Source organism: Loxodonta africana, chromosome 16 (assembly GCF_030014295.1).
Source record: "Loxodonta africana isolate mLoxAfr1 chromosome 16, mLoxAfr1.hap2, whole genome shotgun sequence".
NCBI lineage: Eukaryota > Metazoa > Chordata > Mammalia > Proboscidea > Elephantidae > Loxodonta > Loxodonta africana.
In genome coordinates this window covers 82,084,166-82,108,708 of record NC_087357.1, presented here as the reverse complement: position 1 = coordinate 82,108,708, position 24,543 = coordinate 82,084,166, and the positions used below count along the sequence as shown (strand labels likewise).

At 41.7% G+C, this 24,543-nt stretch overlaps 2 protein-coding genes across 16 annotated transcripts in view; one reads left to right on the top strand and one right to left on the bottom strand.

Annotated features, from left to right (window-relative positions):
- PARG (poly(ADP-ribose) glycohydrolase) overlaps window positions 1-21,906 on the bottom strand; it is a 164,358-nt gene extending 142,452 nt beyond the window's left edge. For 4 of the 14 annotated variants that reach the window (XM_010589283.3, XM_064269830.1, XM_064269833.1 and 1 more), the window contains exons 1-7: window positions 21,388-21,797; window positions 14,845-14,911; window positions 13,089-14,072; window positions 11,818-12,001; window positions 6,476-6,598; window positions 6,268-6,351; window positions 625-699 (exon numbers count right to left, since the gene is read on the bottom strand). In XM_010589283.3, coding sequence (XP_010587585.3) covers window positions 625-699; window positions 6,268-6,351; window positions 6,476-6,598; window positions 11,818-12,001; window positions 13,089-14,072; window positions 14,845-14,911; window positions 21,388-21,607 — 1,737 coding nt within the window. In that variant the 5' untranslated portion in view covers window positions 21,608-21,797. The other 10 variants (XM_064269831.1, XM_064269832.1, XM_064269838.1 and 7 more) reach the window with 10 other exon arrangements.
- A 93-nt stretch (window positions 21,907-21,999) lies between these two features.
- Window positions 22,000-24,543, top strand: part of TIMM23 (translocase of inner mitochondrial membrane 23) — a 28,901-nt gene continuing 26,357 nt past the window's right edge. Inside the window, exon 1 of one of the 2 annotated variants that reach the window (XM_064269845.1) lies at window positions 22,000-22,188. In XM_064269845.1, the coding sequence (XP_064125915.1) occupies window positions 22,083-22,188 (106 nt within the window). In that variant the 5' untranslated portion in view covers window positions 22,000-22,082. Of the gene's footprint in view, window positions 22,189-22,301; window positions 22,540-24,543 lie in introns of those variants that run through there. The other variant, XM_064269846.1, reaches the window with a different exon arrangement.

Sequence of the window (24,543 nt, the reverse complement as noted above, 5' to 3'; positions counted from 1 at the left end):
CACCTAAAGAAATAACATCAAATATGGAAAAAAATATATGTACATATATGTAAAGACGCTACTAAGGAGCCCTGGTGGCACAGTGGTTAAGCGCTTGGCTGCTAACCCAAAGACTGGTGGCTCCGAACCCACCAGCAGCTCTGCAGGAGAAAAGACCTGGCAATCTGCTCCTGTAAAGATTACAGGCCTATGGGGCAGTTTTACTCTGTCATATAGGGTTGCCATGAGTCAGAATCAACTTGACTGCACCCAACAACAAAGATGTTACCACTGTAATTTAGGTCAGAGCAAAACTGGATGCAACCTGGATGTTTGAGAATATGCAAATTGTTAAATTCTCAAAATCTAGTAAAAAAAAAAATTTTTTTTTTTTTTTAGTCATGGGATATCATGTGTAGCCATTGATAATGGTACAAGAATATAACCAAAAAATGCATTCTATGAGAGAATAATGCAAAATTTAAAACTAATTCCTAATTGTATCTACTTAAAACATGCATATAAAGTAAGTAACAGGAAATTCACAAAAATAAAAACGAATAATTGTTTTTGGTTATTTTTTCCAAACTTTCTTATACAGTTGTCATACTATTTTCATAGTTAAAGAAATAAGCATACTTTTACCTTATCCCAGAAATCAACCAAAGCTGTAAAGTCCCATTTCTTAGAATATGCCACATTGTATTTCAGTATAGCGTCCTATGGAAAGAGCATAAATAAAATCTCATAATACAGCCAAATGAAATCTAAGGTATAGCGTGTCTTCTTTATGAACTACTTCCAGTAAATTTCTTAATGCTAGACAAGCTTCCTCTTATAATTAGCTACTCCACGTCAGTAGCTATGGACGTGTAAAATGCACACGAATTCATTATTCGCTTAAGAAAAATGAGATTAGAAAGGTCAAGTAACAGGGGAAAAACATCATAATTGCACTGAAGCATGCGTTCTCAATGGAATATTATTCCAATCAGATAAAAACTGTCTCTTGGGGACTTTAAAAACAAAGAAAAAAAGCAAACAAGAAAACCCCACGGAACTTAGTTCAATGTGCTCCAAAGGGTTACACTACATATACAGATAATTAGTATATTTGCAGTACTAAAATTTTAGGGGAGGGGGCAATTAGAAAAAATTGTCTAAAAAGACTCCTGTGGGGAGGGCAATAATGAAAAACAGACTGAGAAACACAGCCGTAAGGCATAAAATGGGTCTCTTCCCTTTATTACCAGCTATGTTCATAAGCTACATATAAACAGTCGTCATCCACCAGCAGTTCACATCGTTACTATTTGGGAAAAATCCGAATAGTGCGCCATCTACCGGTGTAACTTCTAACTGCCTGAACAGGCCAAGAAAACCCCCTGGTTTCCAGAGAGGGGTACGCATAAGACAAACCATCAGGTGTGCAGAAAGCACTACTGTTTATCATTACATTTGATCTCATCCTTTTTAATTTCTACTTTGATCATATTTTATAACATACATATTATATGAATAAATAATAAACATGAATTTATAAACAACTATTTGTATTGTCATTACACACTCAAAATTTTTTTTACTGGGAGAATACACAAGTCTGAAAATCACTGCATTAGGTTGTTACTGTGAACCTTCCCATCTTCCTCATCACTGATAGTTTTTAGAAACTAACACTCTGCCAAAGAGCTTCCTCAAAAATACTGCAGGCCATAAAAATAATCACGAAGCATCTAGTAAAAAGAAAAAAAAAAACAAACAAAATATATATTAATTACTTGGAATCAGGGAATATACAAATTCCTTCAGAAAGGAAAAGAAAAAGTATGGACCATAGAGCAGCATAGCAAGAAAGAGCTTTTATTTTTCTCTAACAAGCCATAGAACAGAAGTTTCCATAAGAAGCTAAAAGATGTTAAGTAATTTTCCTATTCTGATTTCAGAACCTCACATAAAATATAAACCAGCAACGTCCATCAGCAGGTGCACGGATGAACAACGCACACACCTGAACTCCTACTACTCAGGCGTACGGATGAACAATGCACACACCTAACGCCTACTACTCAGGCGCACGGATGAACAAAGCACACATCTGAACGCCTACTACTCAGGCGTACGGATGAACAATGCACACACCTAACGCCTACTACTCAGGCGCACGGATGAACAAAGCACACACCTGAACGCCTACTACTCAGGCGCACGGATGAACAAAGCACACACCTGAACGCCTACTACTCCGGCGCACGGATGAACAATGCACACACCTGAACGCCTACTACTCAGGCGCACGGATGAACAATGCACACACCTGAACGCCTACTACTCAGGCGCACGGATGAACAATGCACACACCTGAACGCCTACTACTCAGGTGTATGGATGAACAATGCACACACCTGAACGCCTACTACTCAGGCGCACGGATGAACAATGCACACACCTGAACGCCTACTACTCAGGCGCACGGATGAACAAAGCACACACCTGAACGCCTACTACTCAGGCGCACGGATGAACAAAGCACACACCTGAACGCCTACTACTCAGGCGTACGGATGAACAATGCACACACCTGAACGCCTACTACTCAGGCGCACGGATGAACAAAGCACACACCTGAACGCCTACTACTCAGGCGCACGGATGAACAATGCACACACCTGAACGCCTACTACTCAGGTGTATGGATGAACAATGCACACACCTGAACGCCTACTACTCAGGCGCACGGATGAACAAAGCATGCACCTAAACGCCTACTACTCAGGCGCACAGATGAAAAAAGCACACACCTGAACGCCTACTACTCAGGCGCACGGATGAACAAAGCACACACCTGAACGCCTACTACTCAGGCGCACGGATGAACAAAGCACACACCTGAACGCCTACTACTCAGGCGCACGGATGAACAAAGCACACACCTGAACGCCTACTACTCAGGCGCACGGATGAACAACGCACACACCTGAACGCTTACTACTCAGGCGTACGGATGAACAAAGCACACACCTGAACACCTACTACTCAGGTGTATGGATGAACAATGCACACACCTGAACGCCTACTACTCAGCAGTGAAAAAGAATGAACTCAACACGGGTGAATCACAAAAATCTTCATTCTGAGTGAAAGAAGCCAAACACAGTAACGTTCCTCCCATATCACTGTTTCTGTGAAATAAACTAATCTACGGTGAAAAAAAGCAGATGAGTGGCCACCTGGGGCCAGTACAGCAACAGGGATGGACTGCAAAGGGGTAAGGGGAATCACCGGGGGGCTTTCAGGTGTACGCAACTGTCAAAGCTCATCAAATTACACACTGACAAAGACGTACTTCCTCACGTGTAAGTACTTCTCAGCGCTGATGAGGAAATAATTCTAAACAGCTTTCACACTAATTCCTTAACGGGGTTTTACAACTATCATTAACTTCTAACTAATAGTATTTACTTTTACGTCAGTCTTCAAGTCTCAAAGTAACTTACCATGAGGTCTCTTGTCATTAGAAACACTATTCTGTATTCTTAGCTATCTACTATTGAGTCTTTTTTAGTTCATAACTCATAATAAGCACATTTAGTTAAAGCACAAAGAAGTTCGTTCTGTGTAAATTATCAGACATATCATTTATAAAAATATTACTGTTTAAATCAACTTTGAGGATACTGTTTTCCTTTCTTAAATTCTGAAAGGATCTAACCTCTCTTAATCTAACATCTAATGGCATGTAAACAGCACAAAGGCGATCCTAGTCAGTGAGATTTAATGTTTCCCCTCCCTCTCAGCAAAGGAAACAATTACCATAAGCAGATAGAAGAAAATCTGGATGGATTACTCTGTTCTACCGTAAAACAAACAAGAAAGGGAAATTCAGATTAAAGCAATTACCCCTTCCTAAAGCAATCATGGGGCACTAAGGAAGAGTTACAGAGCTGAGCTGACTAGAATTTAGAACAATACAATTATTCCGTTCATGCTTAAAGAAAAAAATACCGCAATTCTTTAAAATAAACCCTGCTTATAAGGCCATAAAGGCCCAAAGACACTGTTTCTCAAAAAAAAAAAGTCTGGGCAATATTTTCAGGTGGTCTGCTTTTGCATTTGTGAATTTATAATTGGGGTTTTGGAAAACCAAAGCTAAATGACAACACACTGTCAGAATAAAGAACCGGTACTCCAGACACGTGAAAACAGTGAAAACACAGGCCATCGTAACATACACTGCGGTACAGGGATGTCAGGGAACCCTAGTGGCACAACAGGTATGTGCTTAACTGCTAATCAAAAGGTTCCTGGTTTGAATTCACCAGCCACTCTGTGGGAGAAAAGGCCTGGCAATCTGCTCCCATCAAGATTACAGCCTAGGAAACCCTATGGGGCAGTTCTGCTATCATATAGGGTTGCTATGAGTTGGAATCAACTCAACGGCACACAACAACAACAGGACATGTCAAATTCTATAAAGTCTGGATCAGAGTGGTCAGCACCACGTTTATTTACTGCATTCAGATTACATCTTTGCATCCACCGACAGTTCATCGTTAGTAACAAAAGTAGTAAGTACAAAATAAATACATTTGTCTTTATACGGTAGTTTTAAAAAATCTCTCAGCTTACTATTTTGTGGTTTCGATCAATGGTTAAAAAGAACGTCGGTTGCAAAAAAAGGCACACAGAACACAAATTGTGTTTGGTGTGATGAAGAACACAGATCGAACAATGGCTCATCATGCTTAAAGTTGAAAAAAACCAAAACGATGTAGCTGTATAAGCAGTACGAGCACGAGGAGTTTACATTTAGTTTTATGTCTGCACACATGTAATTAACATTATACTAAAGATAAACAAACCCTGACAGACCTTGAGATTTTTTTTTTTTCCACTTAAAAGTTCAGTTAAAGAAGTACAACACAAGATCGAGAAATACTCTCCCTAGGAAATGAAAACATTCGAAATACATTATGGTACAACATCAATGTTATTCACGTTAAAAAAAACAGAAGACACAGAAAGGTATAAGTATAGGTGGAAAACATCGTGTAACCCCAAGAAACTATATACGACAACCAAGGCTCTCAAAGAAAATGCTACCCATTTTTAATGAAGTACAGAAAATTCTGTTACTGTTTATATTCATAAAAAGTTTGAAATTTTACAGGGTCACAATCAGCATAACAACAATTGTAAGGATGGCGCAGGACCAGGCAGTGTTTCGTTCTGCTGCGCACAGGGTTGCTATGAGTTGGAACCGACCAACGGCACCTAACAGCAACAACATGGTCACGATTATGACTTTGAATTATGGTTGTTGGCAGGGAATATTAAATATACCATGGACTGCCACAGAAGAATGAACAAATCTATCCTGGAAGAAGTACAGTCAGAACGCTCCTTGGAAGTGAGGATGGCGAGACTTTGTCTAATGTACCTTGGACATGTTATCAGGAGGGACTAGACCCTGGAAAAGGATATCATGCTTGCTAAAGTAGAGGGTCAGCAAAAGAGACGAAGACCCTCAACGAGCGAGAGAGACTGACACAGTCGATGCAATGATGGGCACAAACATAGCAACGATTGTGAGGATGGCGCAGGACCAGGCAGTGTTTCATTCTGTTGTACATGGGGTCTCTACGCATCGGAACCAACTTGACAGCACCTAACAACAACAACATGGTGCCACAAAGAAAAAAATTCATATTTTAGATACTAGAAAAACAATCTAATGGTTGCCCTAGAGTCTCAGACAAAATATTTTTTAAAAAATCAAAAAATACTGCCAAAAGAAAAGATTAGTAAGTAAATTATTAAACTGCTAGAAGCCAAATTAAGAGCAAAAGAATGCTAATGTATACTTTAATCACTAGGAAAGTCAGCTTCCCTCTGGGCAAATACTGCTGAAGCCATAATTCTCTCCTGACTTATATTTAAAAGCATTTCGGCAACATGATAATTTTAAAACAAAAATAAAAGAGAAGCTTGGACTGAAGGAAATTGGATGGGGAATCAAGAAACTGAGGTGTTATTCCCGGTCGTCGGAATTATTCTGTGTGGCTCCAGGCAAGTCATTTACAACTCTCAGTTCTTCTACTCATTTCCCTGTGATGGAATGGAAACCCAGAACATCTCTAAGGAGAGTTCCTCCAGGAAGCAAGCACCCTGAATATAAACAATACTGTTACTTGAGTCTATTAAAAGCAAAACATCTTTGAGGGAGGAAACATAGGGCCCACCTACAGGAACTTTGTTTCACAGACAGGCATGGCAAAAAGAACATACCCTCAGGTTTTGGGGCCGCGTAAATTTGTTGAGAAGTGAGGTCTGAATGAGCTCCCACCGGCTCCCTGCAGTTCGCTCACCATTCTTTTAGGAAAAAGAAAAACAGGAAACCACATCTAAGTTCATTTGCTTCATAGAATCAGAAGTCAAAAAGGTTAAGTACTAAGCCATCTTTCAGAGACTAACAGAGTATCAGTTTTGTTCTCACCTCATCTTCCACAGGGTACAAGTTTTGTTCTGAACAAGGCATTTTAATGTGCTTGTTGTCCCACAAATCTTTATAATGTGTTGGAAAAGGTTTAGGAACTTCTCCTGCTCGCAAAAGATCCACCTGAAATAGAGGGTAAAAAAAGAACATTTTAAGTGCATAAAAATTAGGAATATCTTCTACAAAATAATCTACAAAAGTAGCCGATACAAATGCTATACTATAGTAGAGACCAGGCCCTGGGGAAAGCTCCGAAGTCCTCTTGCCACTGCTCCCACCTCCTGCCTACACTGAAGCAGTTCCCAAAGTCACCCCATCCAGACCCAGGGCCCTCAGCAACCCTTGCCTGCATCACTGTCAGTAACCTCCTACCCCTCCCCCTAACTCCAACTGCTCCCACCGACATTCATGCCCTGGAACCCATCTCCTTGCTGGGGAACAACAGTAACTTCCTAAAGTACTCACAGGTTTCCAACCCTTTAATGGCTACCCTCTCATCCTCTGCCTCTATGTAAGATTCCATACTGACTCCACACGACGTTCCTAGTTTTTCAGCACGCTCTTACCCAAATGCTCTTCATTCTAGACAAGCCGGCAGACTTATAATTTACTGAATACAGTAAATTCATTTTTGTACCTACATGCCTTTATACATAATATTCTCTTCTTGATATCAGTTCTACTAACTACCACCTCCCCAATACCCCTTTATCTGGTTAAACACCTATTTTGACCTTCGCAGCTCAGCTCAATTTAATTTCCTCTAAGCCGTCTACAGAAACTTTTTTAAAGACAGTTAGTTTACTTTCTCCTATTTTATTTCATCATTAAGTTACTATAGCCACACTTGTTTTTCATTTCCCCATAGCCTTTAAACTTCTTAAGAAAAATAACTATGCTAACTTTGTATTCCAAATATTTAGGCCAGAGCCTGGCATACATGTATTTATATTTATGTGTGTACATATGTGCACATAAATACACAAACGTGCTACTAATAAGTATTAATGTTTGAGGAAAGAGATGTTTTAAAACATAAAAGTTGTAAATTTTGTCTATTCTGAACATTTCATATAAATGGTCCTTTGTGTCTGGCTTCATTCACTTGCTATTATGTTTTCAAGATTAGTTCATATCGTAGCATATGGCTTTACAGTAATTTTTACTTATTCTAACCAGGGCTTCCGATCAGTTTGCCCTTACTTAGAATCTTTTATCCAAGGTTTCATATTACCTCTTTCTGCTTCCAGTGTATCCTCACTTCAATTCTCCTTCCATAGAGCTGTCTGATGCCCCTTGCTATAGCACAACTACTGCCTATACGACTATTGCCTACAGGCTCAAGTCCAGTTCCCAGTGGCTGAAGTCCTCTATGATATGGCCCAAGCCACTTTTCAACTCTTCTCTCTCACCATTCCCCATCCAAATTCTAAGCTCAGGCAAAACTACTATTTTACATTTTTGAAACAAATACTTTACAACTCTATAGCCTTTTCTTCTAAAGCTTATATATCTATCTGAAATTCTCTTATCTTCCGACCTCAAAAGTTTCTGCTCATCTTTTAGAGTTCAGCTCAAACTTCACAACCCTGTTCAATATTATCCCACCTCTAAACATGAGAAAGAATTCTGAACTTCAAAATACTTAATCCAGTATGATATGCATGATAAAGGGATCATGTCATATTTTTTTAGTTCCTATGAAATCTAATTATGAGTGCCTTCCAATCCCCCACGTGTCTGTCAGTTTGTCATATTGTGGGGGCTTGTGTGTTGCTGTGATGCTGGAAGCTATGCCACCGGTATTCAGATAACAGCAGGGTCACCCATGGAGGACAGGTTTCAGCTGAGCTTCCAGGCTAAGACAGACTAAGAAGAAGGACCTACTTCTGAAAAGTATTACCCAGTGAAAACCTTATGAATGGCAGCGGAACACTGTCCAATATAGTGCTGGAAGATGAGCCCCCCAGGTTGGAAAACACTCAAAAGATGACTGGGGAAGAGCTGCCTCCTCAAAGTAGAGTCGATGTTAATGACGTGGATGGAGCAAAGCTTTCATTTGCTGATGTGGCATGACTCAAAATGAGAAGAAACACATGCAAACATCCATTAATAATCAGAAACTGGAATGTACGAAGTATGAATCTAGGAAAATTGGAAATCGTCAAAAATGAAATGGACTGCATAAACATTGATATCCTAGGCATTAGTGAGCTGAAATGGACTGCTATTGGCCATTTTGAATACGACAATCATATAGTCTACTATGCTGGGAATGACAACTTGAAGAGGAATGATGTTGCATTCATGGTCAAAAAGAACATTTCAAGATCTATCCTGAACTACAGTGCTGTCAGTGATAGGATAATATCCATACGCCTACAAGGAAGACCAGTTAATACAACTATTATTCAATTTTACGCACCAACCACTAGGGCCAAAGATGAATAGAAGATTTTTATCAGCTGCTGCAGTCTGAAATTGATCGAACATGCAATCAAGTTGCATTGCTAATTACAGGCGATTGGAATGCGAAAGTTGGAAACAAAGAAGGATCAGTAGTTGGAAAATATGGCCTTGGTGACAGAAACAATGCCAGAGATCGAATGATAGAATTTTGCAAGACCAACGACTTCTTCATTGCAAATACCTTCTTTCACCAACATAAACAGCGACTATACACATGGACCTCGCCAGATGGAACACAGAAATCAGATTGACTACATCTGTGGAAAGAGATGATGGAAAAGTTCAATATCATCAGTCAGAACAAGGCCAGGGGCTGACTGTGGAACTGACGATTAATTGCTCATATGCAAGTTCAAGGAGAAACTGAAGAAAATCAGAGCAAGTCCACCAGAGCCAAAATATGACCTTGAGTATATCCCACCTGAATTTAGAGACCATCTCAAGAATAGATTTGACACACTGAACACTAGTGACGGAAGACCAGATGAGTTGTGGAATGATGTCAAGGACATCATCCTAAAGAAAGCAAGAGGTCACCGAAAAGACAGGAAAGAAAGAAAATACCAAGACGGATGTCAGCGGAGACTCTGAAATTTGCTCTTGAGCGTCAAGCAGGTAAAGCAAAAAGAAGAATTGATGAAGTAAAAGAACTGAACAGAAGATTTCCAAGGGCAGCTCAGGAAGACAAAGTATTATAATGACATGTGCAAAGAGCTGGAGATGGAAAACCAAAAAGGAAGAACATGCTCGGTGTTTCTCAAGCTAAAATAACTGAAGAAAAATTTCAAGCCTCGAGTTGCAATAGTAAGGATTCCATGGGGAAAATATTAAACGACACAGGAAGCATCAAAAGAAGATGGAAGGAATATACAAAGTCATTATACCAAAAAGAATTAGTTGATATTAAACCATTTCAAGGGGTGGGATATGATCAGGAACCGATGGTACCGAAGGAAGAAGTCCAAGCTGCTCTGAAGGCACTGGTGAAAAACAAGGCTGCAGGAATTGATGGAATATCAATTGAGATGTTTCAACAAACAGATGCAGCACTGGACATGCTCACTTGTCTGTGCCAAGAAATGTGGAAGACAGCTTTCTGGACAACTGATTGGAAGAGATCCACATTTATGCCTATTCCCAAGAAAGGTGATCCAACCAAGTGTGGAAATTTTAGAACAATATCATTAATATCACACGCAAGCAAAATTCTGCTGAAGATCATTCAAAAATGGCTGCAGCAGTGTATCGACAGGGAACTGCCAGAAATTCAGGCCTGATTAAGGAGAGGACGTGGAACCAGGGATATCACTGCTGATGTCAGATGGATCCTGGCTGAAAGCAGAGAATACCAGAAGGATGTTTACCTGTGTTTTATTGACTACGCAAAGGCATTCGACTGTGTGGATCATAACAAACTATGGATAACACTGCGAAGAATGGGAATTCCAGAACACTTAATTGTACTCATGAGGAACCTTTACATAGATCAAGAGGCAGTTGCTTGGACAGAACAAGGGGGTACGGATTAGTTTAAAGTCAGGAAAGGTGTGCGTCAGGGTTGTATTCTTTCACCATACCTATTTAACCCGTATGCTGAACAAATAATAGGAGAAGCTAGACTCTATGAAGAAGAATGGGGCATCGGGATTGGAGGAAGACTCCTTCACAGCCTGCGTTATGCAGATGACACAACCTGGCTTGCTTAAAGTGAAGAGGACTTGAAGCACTTACTAATGAAGATCAAAGACCACAGCCTTCAGTATGGATTGCACCTCAACATAAAGAAAACATAAATCCTCACACTTGGACCAATGAGCAACATCATGATAAATGGAGAAAAGACTGAAGTTGTCAAGGATTTCATTTTACTTGGATCCACAATCAACAGCCACGGAAGCAGCAGTCAAGAAATCAAAAGACACACTGCATTGGGTAAATCTGCTGCAAAGGACCTCTTCCAAGTGTTGAAGAGCACAGATGTCACCCTGAAGACTAAGGTGCGCCTGACTCAAGCCATGATATTTTCAATCACATCACATGCATGTGAAAGCTGGACAATGAATAAGGAAGACTGAAGAAGAGGTGACACCTTTGAATTGTGGTATTGGTGAAGAATATTGAATATACTACGGACTGCCAAAAGAACAAACAAATCTGTCTTGGAGGAAGTGCAGCCAGAATGCTCCTTAGAGGCAAGGATGGCGAGGCTGCATCTTACATACTTTGGACATGTTGTCAGGAGGGATCAGTCCCTGGAGAAGGGCATCACGCTTGGCAGAGTAGGGGGTCAGCAGAAAAGAGGAAGACCCTCAACGAGGTGGATGGACGCAGTGGCTGCAACAATGAACTCAAGCATAGCAACGATTGTAAGGATGGCGCAGGACCCGGCAGTATTTCGTTCTGTGGTGCGTAGGGTCGCTGTGAGTCGGAACTAACTCGAAGGCACCTAACAACAACAACAACGATGAAATCTAATAGAGACTACTTAACAAATAAGATGGATATTTTTAAAAACACAGTAAGTGAGGGAGATATTTTAAAACTAGATTATGGTAATAGATGCATGGCTTAGTACATTCACTAAAACACATCAAACACTCAAAATGAGAAAGTTGATAAACAAAGAACCTAATGTTTTCTTTAAAATACTGAAAAATTAAATTTCACCATCAACTGATGATTCATCTTGATTTGTTAAGTACCGTATTAAATAAGCTATCAGTATATTTCTAAATTCTGAAGACTTCTCAGTACTGTACATATACAAAAAAGAGAAGAACTGTTTATGCCTTTGTCTCTTTTTCACTTTAATAAATACCACAGTAAACCAGAATTTCAGCCTCCTCTCTTTTTAGACAAGAAGTAATACCCACACGAACAGTTACTGTGTGATTGGCAGAGGGTCTCAGGAGAGGCAGCCGGGGTCCACACCTAGGCATCCTCCTCATCTCCTCAACAGGAGTTCCAAGCCATTTCTTATCTGGAGAAAGGTGAGGCGGAACGTATTTAGGGATCTTCCTTTCTGTTCTTTGATGTCTGATTTCACACTGTTCTTTTCTAAGACCAAGAAAAATGTTATCAATCACAAATTATTTATTGTTTAAATTCCCATGAATACACAAATACAATCTTACCCAGAACTTTACTGTTAAGCAAGCTGAGCTGGCTCTCTCTCCTGAGTTCTGTTTACAAGCAAAAGTAAAACATAAAGCTTATAGTAAAACCCAAGGACTTGTTCTCAGTCTGTAGAAGGATAATTTCCAAACCCGTAAGAATATGGACACTGTCAGGTAAGTCATGGTTCCCTGTATCCACTGCAGATGCTGAGCTGTCTTTCAGGTCCCTAAGCAGCAGTTTTAACTGAAGTGAACTTTCCACCACGTGCTAGAAAACTCAGAATTATGATTCTGAGAATGCATTTTAAAATTCCATACGGGTTAACAGCAAAATACAAGCTTTGTAATCAGACAGACTTGGATTAACATCCCAGCATCACCACCTACAAGTTATACGATTTCAGTACATTCTTTAACCCAAATCTACGTTTTCTCATTTGTAAAGTGGGTACAGTACTAACCACCTGGCAGGGTTGTCAGAGCATTAGAGGAAATGTAACATGCAAAGGCCTGTGAAAATAGCCCAGCCACTACAATCAATCTGGAGTCCCTGGGTGGTACAAACAGTTAAGTGCTCCACTACAAGCCAAAAAGTTGACACTTCAAACCCACCTACAGGTGCCTTGGAAGTCAGCCCTGGCAATCTGCTTCCAAAGGTGACAGCCTTGAAAACCCTACACAACAGTTCAACTCTGCACATATGAGGTTGCCATGAGTCAGAACTGACCGGACAGCAACTAACGACAACTATCAACCTAATATTTTCACGTTCTGACAATTCTATAAATTTTAGAAAGAAGCTCATGAAACTAAAAAAAAATTTGATTTCCAGTATTTATCTTACCTCTTGTTTTCGGCCTTTTTAGAATTTAAAATTTTGAGTCTACATTTAAATTAGCATAGACAAAACAAGAAACCCAGCTAAGTATTTTTTTGCTTCACTATAAACCAAGACTTTGTTAAACCTCCTTACAGAATTATAAAATGAATTACACTATTGGAGAGAGATCCCTGATGGAAAAAATTACCTTTTGTCCTCTGCTTTGGATGTTCTTGGAAAATGATCTGTGATTTTAGAGTCCTTTTTTCCATGTTGCTTAGAATTTCTACATTCTACATTCAGACCAGGAGTACTTCCAGGTAGTCTGGTGTTTAAATCGTTGATTCCGGGGCGACTCTCTCCACCTTCAAACCGGAAATGTAATCCCACCTCCCCTCCCTTAGTAGAGTGCCGCTTCTTCGCTTCAGTGTCCGTTTCTCCTGCTGGAAACCTTGAAGGTTTATGTGCTGTTTGGGAGGAAGGTCCATCTTCCTGTTCATCAAAACCTGGACTTGTCTCTTCATCTCCTTCGGAGTCCTGACAACTATTTTTGGAGTTATCTACATCCATTGGTGAGTCGGGTTCACTTTCCTTTTCAAGTGGAGGAGAATTTCCTAGGCTACTTTCCTGTCCACTCAATTTTTGGGCATTTTTCGGTCCAGTACCGATGTCCTCTGAACCAACACCTGACAGTGGACTCTCTGGCACGTCGATCTCTTCTTGCTGACAGCTGGCACAATCTCCCACAGCATGGGAAGACTTGCTGAACTTCCGGCTGATTCTGGCTCCTCTGGCCCGGTCATCTTCAGCAGTCTGCTTTGCATTTGCAAGCTTTACAGGTGTCAAAAATTGTTGATTATCTCTATCTTCTTCACTGTCCGTGTCACTGTGGTCATCGTTTTGAGGTGACTGACCAACATTAGCATTACTGAACTGCTCTGGTACCAGAGTTACTGTTAGAGGTTCACCCTCCAAAAGCTGCTCCGTATGCTTGCCTTCATTTTGCCACTTACACACAGTTGCGGTCTGATGCTGGTTCAAATACTGTGTACTTTTTTCAATGGGTGACTTAGCAAGATTTAACTGAGAGATGTTTTCTAATTTTTCCATGTTATGTCGGTAAAAGTTATCTTTTTGTATAGAACTCATCATGGATTCTACTCTCGTATTGTTGTTCTCTTTACTACGCAAGCTATAAGAGAATAGAAAGAACTAAAAACGACTCATGGTACAAGAAAGATCACTGGCCCAACCACACCCCCACAATGTCCCAGCAATAATTAAACTGTGTGTGGTTACCTGGTGGCGTAGCGGTTAAGAGCTACAGCTGCTAATCAAGAGGTCAGCAGCTTGAATCCACCAGGCACTCCTTGGAAACCATATGGGGCGGTTCTACTCTGCCCTATAGGGTAGCTGTGAGTCGGGATCGACTCAATGGCAACGGGTTTTGGTGGCTACCTGAGCTCATATCACGCCCAATCATGACTCCATGTCTTAGCACATGGGCTATAATGCCCTTCCCCCAACTGCGAGCCTGGCAAACAGCTGCCCTTCCTTCAGGTCTTAAACATTGCTCACTTCCTTGTGCAGCCTTCCCTGATGGCCCACAGGTAAAGCTGATCATTTCTTCTACATGCTAACTACCGCTGTACCCTGTTCATACCTTTACTGTTGCACATAACATACCATGCAATAATCACGTGTTTTTGTGTCTGTCACCACCACTACACTGCAAGTATCTAGAAGTCAGAGACTATTCCTCTGTCATCTCTGTACCCCAAGGATACTGGAGAGTCCCTGACACATAGGAGACTCTAAAAATTTATTAATTGCAAATTGAAAGAATGAATGAATGTAGATAAAAAAAAAAACGGGAAAGCAAAAAGGAGAGAAAACAGCATAAAGCCAAATAAAACATTCACGTATGACATTATTTACTTCTCTGTATAGGCTCATTCCTATACCTTTCTGATTCAGCACTCTTGGTTCCTCTAGAGTCCATCCAACTGGTAATAGTCGTTTGTTTGAGAACTGTTTAAAAAAAAAAAAAAAGTATATGCATATATCCCTTTAAAGAGAAAATATACGATATTACACATGCAAGGTACTGTGCTACGTTCTATGGATAAAACAAAGATTAACCACACCCTTCCACACTCACCCCCATGCATCTATCAGTTTGTCGCACCACGCTCAAGTAATACGAGCTGAGACAGAAACACAAACATAAGTATATGTGGCACAGGGTGGAAAGTGGCCAGCCCTGAAGAGTTGGTATGGTCTAAGGGAGAAGAGCACGGGCTCTGGAATCAGGCCACTGGGATTCAGATCCAGGTTCTCCCACCGGCTTCCATCTTGCGAGAGGTCATTTCTGAGTCTTAGATTCCTTATCTGTATAACATGCAAATTAGCAGTACCTGTCACGGTTATTGTGAGGTTTACATTAAATAATTCATGTAAAGTGTCTAGGGCCCTATCCAGTCAGTATATGTAAGGTACTCAGTGAACTACTTGTATTATTAAAAGAAGTCCTAATGAGGGATTAAGATATTTCTGAGGTAAAGACTTTCTCTGTTCTGAGGGCACAGGATTAAGTGGGGATAACTGGTTAAGGTTTCCTGGAAGAGGTGGTGCTTGAATTTTGCCTTGAACAATAAGCACGTAGTCAAATAGGGAGAAAATCATAAGCAAAGGCACCAATGGCAGGGAAATACAAAGAATTTAAAAAGAAAGCAACAGTAAACATGGTTGAAAAGGCAGGAAGGACCATATGACAGAGATTCTTGGATGACTTACAAAAAAAAAAAAACCAAAACCAAACCCAGGGCCGTCGAGTCGATTCTGACTCATAGCGACCCTACAGACAGAGCAGAACTGCCCCACAGAGTTTCCAAGGAGCGCCTGGTGGATTCACACTGCTGACCCTTTGGTTAGCAGCTGTGGCATTTAACCACTACGCCACCAGGGTTTCTTGACTCACAAAAGGAGGTACAAAATAATGTTGGAAATCACACTTAGAGTTGTGATTCCAGAATTGAGATCTACAAGCCCCACAGCCATGTATAAGACAGAGAGCCTGGAGAGCAAATCTGTGGGGCAAGAAGGAAGAGCCTACTGTCAGAAACTACTGCCCAAGCTACGGGTCTGAGCCAGTGGTTCCCAAACCATCCCAATCAACAGAAGACTAATAATATAAGGATCCCAGGGCCTCACCCCAGATCTGCTGAACCAGAATGTATATGTGTATACACGTACAGAAGTATGTGAGGAGTATGGGATAAGAAGTATGTGAGGAGCGGAAATCTGTATTTTTTCAAAAAGTGATTCTGATGACCAGTTAGGTTGGAGAACTACCGGCCAAGGACCAAAACTAGTTCCTGTAAGAATGGAAAGCAAAAACTGAGAAGTGAGAGTAATTACAGACTTCACAATGATAGGAGAAGTTAAAGATGTTACTAAGCTTAGGCTCAAGAGACCTGAAGGATGGTGACGGCATTAAGTAGAAATTCAGAATACAGGAGAACTGAGTTTGGGGGAAAATATGACTGGGTCAATTCTAAACATACTGAATTTGAGATGTCAAAGAGATAGCCAGATAGAAATGACCAGCAGACAGCAGCAAAAGTAGAAGTGATGCTTCAGGAGAGAAAGAGGCAACACAAATAAGTACATGCCCCATTTCATATGAGCATCAGAAATAAGTGTACTGTCAAAATTTAATACACTGGATATGGATTAAATGTATGTAACATTTTAGAAGAAAACACAAAATCCTAAGCATTCTTAACTACTCTTCAAACTGCAATGTAAGAATCTAGGCACCTTCTCAGGTCATAGACTCATTCTTATTTGCCTGTGTCTCCTCAAACACCAAAACACTCCTCAAAATAGATTCTGACTCAAACATGAAAATCAACAGGTTACGGATCACTGAGATAACGGCAAAATTAAAATGAATTTCATATTTGGGGAGAATCTTATACCAGAAAGACATTCAAGTGCCATATCATTTATACCTTTGACAAAATACTAATATTCCAACTAGTAAAAATATTTCATTAGTATTTTTAAAATAGCTTCTAACAAAAGAATACTGAACTTGATGTTTCTCGATTGTTAAATACTACCACCCTAGTGATTGTTATTGATTCTGTAGCAAACCACGCTTCAAAGAAAAAATTAGCTTTACTCAAAAGGGAGTAAGAAAGCAGATGAACCACTCGATTCTGAGACTTTTTCTATAGTTGCATCTTTTTATTTTTATTATTATCAAACACAAGGAGTCCCGGTGGCGCAGTGGTTAACTGCTCGGCTCTTAACTGAAAGGTCAGTGATACTGACTCACCAGCAGCTCCACTGGAGAAAGATGTGGCAGTCTGCTTCCATAAAGATTACAGCCTTGGAAACCCTATGGGGCAGTTCTACCCTGTACTATAGGGTCACTGTAAGTCGGAATTGGCTCGACAGTAATGGGTTTTGGGTTTTATATCGAAACAGCAAGTACAGTTCAGAATCTTCAAATTATAAACTGGTAGTATGTCAAAAATTGTATTTTCGAGTCAGTTTAGAACGTAAAAAACATTTTCCCTCAAGTGTAAGGATTAAATACCATGCAGAGGCTACTAGGTTCCTAACATGCCTGAGAAGCTACAGATCCCAGTGACTACATACAACGTTAGTTCATAATGAACTGTGATGTGTGTTCCAGTGTGGTTCAGGAAGAGGGTCTCTCCTGCAGCCGACACTGAGAAGCTGTGCTCTCTCTAGCTTCAGACCTCCTGTGATGATTGCTAAAGCCCAAAAAAGGCATGGAGGAGAAGGAAGAGATGACAAACTGACATATTCTGCTGATAAAATGTTTCTCAGTCTAGGCAGTCTTCCCTTCCTCTTGAGGGTCCCAGAGGAAGAGTCACCTACTTCTCTTTCCAATACCACTACTCAGGCTTCCAAGGGTTTTCTTTCCCAACACAACATACAACCATTTTACAGACTTATCTCTCTTATCCCTGAAGCAAGCATAATTATGCAGAGGATTCCTGGAGTTCCTGTCTTAACTAGTCACTACAAGTCAGAATTGACTTGACAGCAGTGGGTTTAAACCACAGCAAACAAAAACGGAGGCACTAGGAAGTGATGGAAAAGATACCAGGTCTAGAATCAAATAATCTTGAAGTCTTTCCTCAGACACTTAATAGCACCACCTCAGTCAAGTTATTACAATACCTCCTTCCAAGGGTTATGTGAACTAATGAGAAAAAATATTATGCGTATCGCCTCAGGAAGCAGACACTGAACAAATTTCTACCCAATCTCTTTCTCACTGAGATCAATAGTTCTCCAATTTTATCCTGACTTTCCACCATTTACACATACCCTTATCAGTAACATCACTCAGTAACCAGAGTATTTCAATGAGCAAATCATTCAATTAGCCACTACAGACACAGGCAAAAGGCACACATGCAGTAAAATTCACCTGCATTTCAAAGGAATACTCAAACTCCAGTCTCTTTTCTACAGCAGCAGCAACAGCCAAGAAGGGATGTGGTGAGACCAAAGAGCAATGGAAAGTGGGAGAGTTTTAAGATGAGGAAAGGAGTCTGAAGATGCTTTTAATTGCACTGAGGCGGAACTGCTGATAATGGGATTGTGGCCAAGCCAGCTGCCACCCTGCCACCACTGCCTGAGACCAGGACCATCTCTGGAGAGGGTAAAAAAAAAGGGAGGGAAATTCTAGGTAGTTGTGACAGACAGAAAATAACTGGGTAAATCATTCCCCGTTATAATGTGACTAGAATGCTGAGTTCTGTCTATACGCAGATTTACAGATTTCAATTAATACAAGAGACGTACCCAGAAAGATAAATAATACAAAATTTAAACATGGCTGAATAAACATCCATTTGCCTACTTCACCCACTTCTCCTTGGATAACCACATATTCTTTCTTATTTTTAAGTAACCAATTCGTAAAAGAATTCCAAGATACAAAACAATAGTTTCTGATGCCAATTTAGACTTTGAACATTCTGTTAATTGGTGTCCTGTGCCAGGTATACAGAAAACATTTACACATGTGAAATACAGCCCAAGTATTAATTTGGTTCTGCTTCTGCAGAAAACTTAAGAACCAACAAGTGAGGACTGACTGACAACCTTCCCATAACTAACTCCTCCTCCTTTACATACAAATAAAATCAATGGGACTACAAATCACATGGTCTCAGAAGTCAGATACAGTGCCTGGAGGTCTTCCTCAGTTACCCTACTCCTACATTCTTCTTCACCAAGTCCTCTGAAATCTACACCCTAAGTCTTCTATTCTTCCTCTCCATAGTCAAAACAGTACTATCATTAAAAAAACAAGTACATCACTTATCGGACAGCTATATTTGTTTCCTGCATCTGGTCCTCCCTGTCTACGGTCTTAATTTCTCTAATTCATAAACTACAAATGACTAGAATTTTTCAATTGAAATAATACAATGTAAGAATACATAATATATAGTAAAGACATTATTTCATAAGGCATCTGTTTCAGATATAAACATAACTTACCATGAGGTTACATATATATATATTTCTTACTCTGTACCAGATAAAGTGTATGCTGTGGACTGCAGTCAGAAAGGAGCCCTGGTGGCAGAGCGGTTAAGAGCTCGGGTGCTAACCAAAAGGTCGGCAGTGTGAATCTACCAGCTGCTCCTTGGAAACTCTAAGGGGCAGTTCTACTTTGTCTTATAGGGTCCTTACGAGTCAGAATCGACTTCAACATCAATGGGTTGGGTTGGGTTTGGATTTTGCAGTCAGAAAAGTCCAAAAGGTACTGCCTAAGCCATGCTTTCTAAAATATTAATCAAACGGTAATTCCATGCTTAAAAACTCTTTAAGGGCTTCCCATAGCCACAGAATAATGACCAAACTCCTTAAAACAGCACTCGAATTTGTCCATAATCACACCTTCCCAGCTTCATCTGACTCTCTATTGTCCTATGCTCTAGTCTACCAAACTTCACATGTGCTGTTCTCTCTGCCCCTATAATTTTCTCCCCTTGATTTATTCAGCAATTCTGCTAATTCTTCAAGGTTTAGTTCAAGTCTACTCCCCACTGCCTCTTAGTCATGACAGACCTAAGCGTACACTCCCCAGATGACCGCCTAACCTCTGCCCAGCTCCTTACACTGTTGAGTGATGCATTCTTATTGAAACACTTCCCTGCCTGACACAACACAGGCCAGGTTTTCCTACCTCTCTGACCACTCCTATTCAGTCTATCCTTAAATGCTGGTGTTCCTAAAGGTTCTTTATTAGGTCGCCTTTACTTCTTTCTACACACTTTATAGGATCTTATCTAATTCCACAGCATTAATCATCAAGTTTATGCCAAGAACTCCCAAGTCTGTATCTTCAGCACATTTATAATTCTTCTGAGGTCTTATAGAATAAGATATCCCATTCTCTCCTGAATCCAAGGCCCACATCCACATCTAAGCCACCTTATCTCCTGTCTAGACTAAGTCCTTAAGTAGTCTTGGCCTTCCACTTCTGCTCCTTTCCAATCTGTTCTTGATTTTCCACACACCAGGCACAGGGACCTTCCCCCGTCACTCTCCCTCCCCTCCCCACCCCCAGAAATCTGATGAAGTCACTCCTGTACCTAAAACCCTTTGATGGCTTCTCATTGCCTTTAGAGATAACGTTCAAAATCCTTACACAGGCCCAGCATGAGCTGACGTTTACAGTTCCATCTCTCACTACTCTTCCCTGCCCATTCTCTGTACCAGCCAAATTCCTAGAACACTTTCCCACTTCTTCTGACTTCCCTCCCTTCATCTAGCTAACCGCTACTGATTCTTCAGGCCTCACCATAGCATCTCATCTTCTGGGAGACTATCTTTGATCCCATAGTCTAGGTTAGGTACTCCTCCTGACTCCTACCATAACGATTCGTGTTCTGTACATCAGAGCACTCATTACCCTTTATTATACTAACCTGTGTAACTGTCTACCTGTCTTGATAGATTTTAGGATTTAAAGACAGAGGTCAAGTTCCTCTCATCAAGTACTGTACACAGGAACTAATACAATGTCACCTAAGACCTACAGCTCTGCACCTCAAAAAAAAAGGGTCCCAGAATCTGAATGAAGCTTCAACAGCTTTTTACCTACAGGCTGAGGCACACCGCTGCTTCACATACACAATCAGACCTCCTTGACACCTAGGGCAATCTCTCAGTCAAACCAGAAGAAAGCAAACAGGTGGAGTCTTCTGCCACTTTCCGCGCTATGAACGTTTGCTCATCAGGGTTTCTCACACTACCAATCTTACCAAGAAAAATACGGTCCCATTTCCCCACTAGTGGCCTTGTTGGCTTAACAAGGGGACCTCAGAGTGATGCGTGTTTAAGACCAGAAAGGAGCAACTGGAGCCCCTGGGTCCTCGGACTGAGGTCAGGAAGAGGTTCGGGCCGGGTCGAAGGAACAAGACTTTAATTTCCCCACGTACCAAGCGAGGTGGTGCTGCCTCTGTGCGGTCCCGCCCGCCCGGGGACGCAGCCTGGCGAGGACGGTGGGGCCCTGCACTGCACGGACGCGTCCCTGGGGTCGAGGACGCGCCCCTGCCTGCCGGGGAAGCTCCGGGCGTCCGAGCGGGCCGGCGGAGAGCTTGCAGCGGCGCCCCAGCGGGGTCGCTTGGCGCAGGGCTCCCAGCCGGGGCCCGCGCTCATGCTGGGATCCGCAGCACACAGTCCCCGGGCCGCCCGGGCAGAGCCTCATTCACAAACCCCGAGAGGGTCGGGCTGCGCCTCCTTCTCGGCGCCTCCCCGCACCATTCCCTCTCCGCCACTGCCCGCTTCTGCAGCTGCTGCTCCGCTGGCCTCCCACGCCGGGCCCCAGCCAGCCGCCTGCCTTCCCTCGTCCACAGGAACCCCACCTGCCTGCCTCGGGACGCGCCGCTTACAGTCTGCCTTCCTTCACTTTCCCACCACCGGAGCGCTGCCGTCAGGCGCTTCTGGCTTCCGGGGCGTGCACTGTCGCAAAACGGAAGTGTGGTGCTTAACGGGCGCCGTCCCCCGGAAGGTCAGCGTGTGAGGGAGCCGGTGGTAGGCCGGAGTTCCCCGCGGTTACTGAGGGGCCGCGGCCGAGCAGACGACGCCGGCCTTGGGGGTGGCGGAAAGCAGACGGGAAGGGAGCTGCGACACCATGGAGGGCGGCGGGGGGAGCAGCAACAAAACCACAGGGGGCTTGGCCGGGTTTTTCGGAGCCGGGGGAGCAGGTTACTCGCACGCAGATTTGGCCGGCGTTCCCGGTAAGTATCGGGCCTAGCCCGCGAACATTTCTGACTGGTTTCTGCGGCGACGCTAAACATGCCGCTCCTCCTTTTTCTTTCTTTCCTTTTTTTTTTTTTTTTTGCTGTCGTTCAAAAGCCTCAATCCCGTGGTGGGGTCAGGGTGTCAGCACAGCAGCTATTTCAAGACCGAACGAGCTTTGAGGGCCGTGAATTCACGAGGTGTGCTTTCTGAGGTTGACCTGGACTCACGAGATGCAGCCTGAATTCTTCCATTTATATCCAAGCATCGTACCTTTTTCCTCACACACATTCCTTGTGTGTGGGGCCGTGTACTTGGCCCTGTATTAAAAGCAGGGTCCGGCTCTGCAGGTAAATGCATCCCATATGTCGGCCTCGTAGTTATTAGCACAAAGTTGCATGTTTTAAATCCCAAAGTACTCGTTAGAACAAAACTTTCAATATTAATGCATCTAGGAGAGAAAGAAATACGATTTGAAACATACTAGGAAAATCTGGAGGTGCTCAAAAGTGAGCTGAACTTCAAAGGTGGATTATAGACATGAAGAAAAAAGCCAGTTAAGGGTGCTAGAAAGGGAAGTGCCCAAGCTCAAGAGTGCAGAGGCATGAATATCCTAGCTGTGCCCTGTCCTTAACCCTAGCAATATGTATTCCAGGTCTTGGGACTTTATGGCAATAGGTGTCCAACTGGAAACATAGAAGCTGGACCTAAAGACAGTAGGAAGTTGATGATAGATGGGCCCTTTGCAAAAGTGTTTTCTTTTTTGAGAATTTTTTATTTCTGTTGACCTGTTTCTGTAGAACATTATGCTTAAGAAAAACAAAAAGCCGTTTTATAACCATAGTGTCACTTGTGTCAAAACTGGGTCTAGAATATGGTTTATCTATAATGAGTCTTAAAAGCTCTGAGTTTTGGAGCACAGAGAAAACTAATATGACAAAATATTGTTGCATTAATTTGATTAAGATTTGAAGATAAATTGAGGGTTTTTGAGAGTGAACACCATTCATTGAGCACCTACAATTACCGAGTGCCTTTCTGGGTTTGGAACTCACAGCAGTTTATAAAAAAGCTATTATGAAGCATGCATCCTACAGAGGTGAGCCAAGTAACCTAAGTAGAAAACGTTTTAGTTAGTGATAAGTGCTAAAAGGAAGAAATCAGGATCATGAGGTGGAGGTGGAGGGGGGAGCATTTTAGAATGGCTGGTCAGGGAAAACAGCTCAGGAAAGTTGACACTTGAGCTTTGACCTGCATACAGACCCATCTGAACAGTTTTTATAGCCCAGTGTGTCTGCAGTTTTTAAGGATGTTGGAGGGGGTAGGAGATAATGAGGTCAGAGAGGCAGGGAATGGCAGCCGATGTAAGGTTTTGTAAGCCACAGTAAGGAATTTGGATTTGATTATATGTGTAGAGGGAAGCCATCAGAGCTGATTTCCTTTTCTTAAAAACCACTCTGTTTGCTGTGTAGAAAATACATTGAAGGAGCAGGAGGAAGTAAAGAATCCAGTTAGGTAGGAGACTCTTGTAGTTAGGTTGAGACTTGGTGGTAGGACTAGGATAATGGCAAGAGAGATGGTGATAAATATCATAATTAAAGAAATACAGTAAAACCTGCAAAAGCTGAAACCTGTGTAAGGCAGAAAACTGTCAGAGAAGGAAAACTCAAATATTTTTCACTGAAACAAGCAATAGAAAAGTGGCAAGGCTGCACCCTGTCAATGGCAGAAAACTTGTGAGACCAGGAAAAGCAAAGTTATCCCGTCAAGCTCCGGCTCTCACAGGTTTCACTGTGTATTAAAAGTAGAATTAACAAGACTTTCAATTGATGAAAAGATAAGAGGTATGGGTACTATATAGATCTGCAATCAACTGATGTACAGAAGGATCCAAAGATTAAATTTAAAATTTAGGAAAGTTGGTTTTCCTTGATACATTTTTCTCTTTAAGATTAGTAGAATTCAGGTCTTGCCCTCTGAAAGTTTGCATTCTCTTTTGCCCCCAACCCCAATCCCTATAATAATGACCAAAGAATTCTCTACCTTGCCATGGTAAATCAAGGCAGCAACTGTCAGCACTAAAGTCTAAAGGAACTGCCTTGAAATATTTATGTACAACCAAAAACCCAATCCAACCACTGTTGTTCCATGGAATTTGTCTCTTGTCAGTGTTATTTTGCAGTTTGTATAATCGTCAAGCATTTTTTCAGTAAAGTAGAAAGGAGTTAGCCTTATAATTCACTTGGGCTATGCTTTCTGCTACTTTGGTATTTAACCTGTGTTACTACCAGTATCTTCATGGTATGAGACTCTGGGCTACCATCTGACTCATGGTGACCCCAGGTGTTACAGAG